This window comes from Rhagoletis zephyria, unplaced genomic scaffold (genome assembly GCF_001687245.7).
Source record: "Rhagoletis zephyria isolate East Lansing unplaced genomic scaffold, Rhagoletis_zephyria_1.1 Rzeph_scaffold_54848, whole genome shotgun sequence".
Taxonomy (NCBI): Eukaryota; Metazoa; Arthropoda; class Insecta; order Diptera; family Tephritidae; genus Rhagoletis; species Rhagoletis zephyria.
Genome location: NW_016211900.1, coordinates 1 through 1,837, shown reverse-complemented (window position 1 = coordinate 1,837; position 1,837 = coordinate 1). Strand labels below are relative to the sequence as shown.

General features: G+C 58.4%; 1 protein-coding gene across 1 annotated transcript; it reads left to right on the top strand.

Moving 5' to 3' along the window:
• Positions 1-53: 53 nt before the first annotated feature.
• LOC108356163 (tight junction protein ZO-1-like) lies at positions 54-1,783 on the top strand (the record flags this gene model as incomplete). The annotated part of the gene is made up of 2 exons (XM_017607292.1): positions 54-1,271; positions 1,346-1,783. Coding segments are annotated over 2 exons (1,656 nt in total), but the record flags the coding sequence as incomplete, so codon positions are not given.
• Between the last annotated feature and the right edge of the window lie 54 nt (positions 1,784-1,837).

The following is a 1,837-nucleotide window of genomic DNA, read 5'->3' as shown; positions in this document are numbered from 1 at the left end:
CAGAGTTGGATGAACAGGCAGCGGGAAAGCCATCGGCGAACACCGCCGTCCGGTACATTTCCTTCCACAAGGAGGGCAGTGTGGGAATCCGACTGACGGGCGGCAATGAGGTGGGCATCTTTGTGACGGCTGTCCAGCCGGGCAGTCCGGCCTCACTGCAGGGACTGCAGGTGGGCGACAAGATACTCAAGGCGAACGGCACTGACATGGGCACCTTCACTCGCGAGGAGGCAGTGCTCTACCTGTTGCGCATTCAAGACAAGATCGAACTGATTGTGCAGAACTGCAAGGCCGAGTACGAGAGCATCGTGGCCGGGCAAAAGGGTGACTCGTTCTACATACGAGTGCACTTCAACTACGACAGCGACGGCGGCAAGGGAGAGCTCAGTTTTCACGTGGGCGACATCTTCCACGTGGTGGACACACTGCACAATGGCGTCGTCGGCTCGTGGCTCGTCTACCGACTGGGCCGCAACAACCAGGAGATTCAGAAAGGCTCCATTCCCAACAAGAGCAGGGCAGACGAACTGGCCACCGAGCAGAGGGCAGAGGGCCGCTCGAAGAAGTCACTCTCAGGAGGTGATCTGGGCAGTGGCGAGGGCGGCGCCAGCAGTCGCCGGGGCAACTTCTTCAAGCGACGACGCAGTGCACGCCGCTCAAAGTCGCTCAGCAAGGACCACTGGGAAGACGTCATCTTCGGCGACGGCTCCTCCAAGTTTGGCGCATACGAGCGCGTGACGCTGAAGAACACCGGTTTCACGCGACCGGTAGTTTTCTTTGGACCGCTGGCGGACATTGCCCGGGAGAAGTTTCTGCGCGACAATCCGGAGAAGTACGCCTGTCCGAGGGCGCTCAGCGTCAACGACGACGAGGAGACGGCGTCAAAGCGAGGCAGCTCCTCCTCTTCGAAGGTGGCCACCTCGGGCATCGTCCGCCTGTCGTCCATCAAAGAGGTGATCGGCGGCGGGAAGCACGCACTGCTCGACATTACTCCGTCAGCGGTGGACCGACTGAACTACGCACAGTTTTACCCGATCGTGATCTTTATGCGTGCGGAGAACAAGTCGATCGTGAAAGAGCTGCGCTCTCGCTCCTCGTCTAAGAGCACCGTTCACCGCAGCTCGCGGAAGCTCTTTGAGCAGTCGCTGAAGCTGGAGAAACTGTGGCACCACATCTTCACCGCCTCCATCAACCTAACCAGCGGCGGCGATACGTGGTACAAGAAACTGCACGAGACCATTGAGAAGGAGCAGTCGAACACGATTTGGATGGCAGAGTCGAAGCCGGAGGAGAGCATCTCCGATGACTTTCTCTNAAACTGCACGAGACCATTGAGAAGGAGCAGTCGAACACGATTTGGATGGCAGAGTCGAAGCCGGAGGAGAGCATCTCCGATGACTTTCTCTTTCCGATGATCTCGCGCCTCAGCTACGCTTCCTCGCCGGAAAGTGATCTCGACGTCTCCACCAATGACTGCTCACGACTGGACGAGGACGATGATGACGACCGGCCTGGCGGAAAGGACTTCCTTGGACGGGCCTCATCGCCCGGCTCCTCTGGTCGCCTGGTGAGGGCCTCCAGTGACCCGAGCCTGGCTCGACCACTCGAACAGTCCAACAACGCCACTGGTGCAGGGGCGGTAGAGACTACTGACTCAACTGCCAGTACCACCACGCCAAAGAATGGTAGTGCCAAAAAGGAGAGTACAAGCAAAGGGGTGAATGAGTCGCCCAACCAGCGATCGCCCAGCAAACAGCTGCCCCTGCACATTCTCCTGCGAAAGGTTTGTTGATATAAGCTCTGTTTTTCCTTTTGCTTCATGTAATCCTTTGCCCCC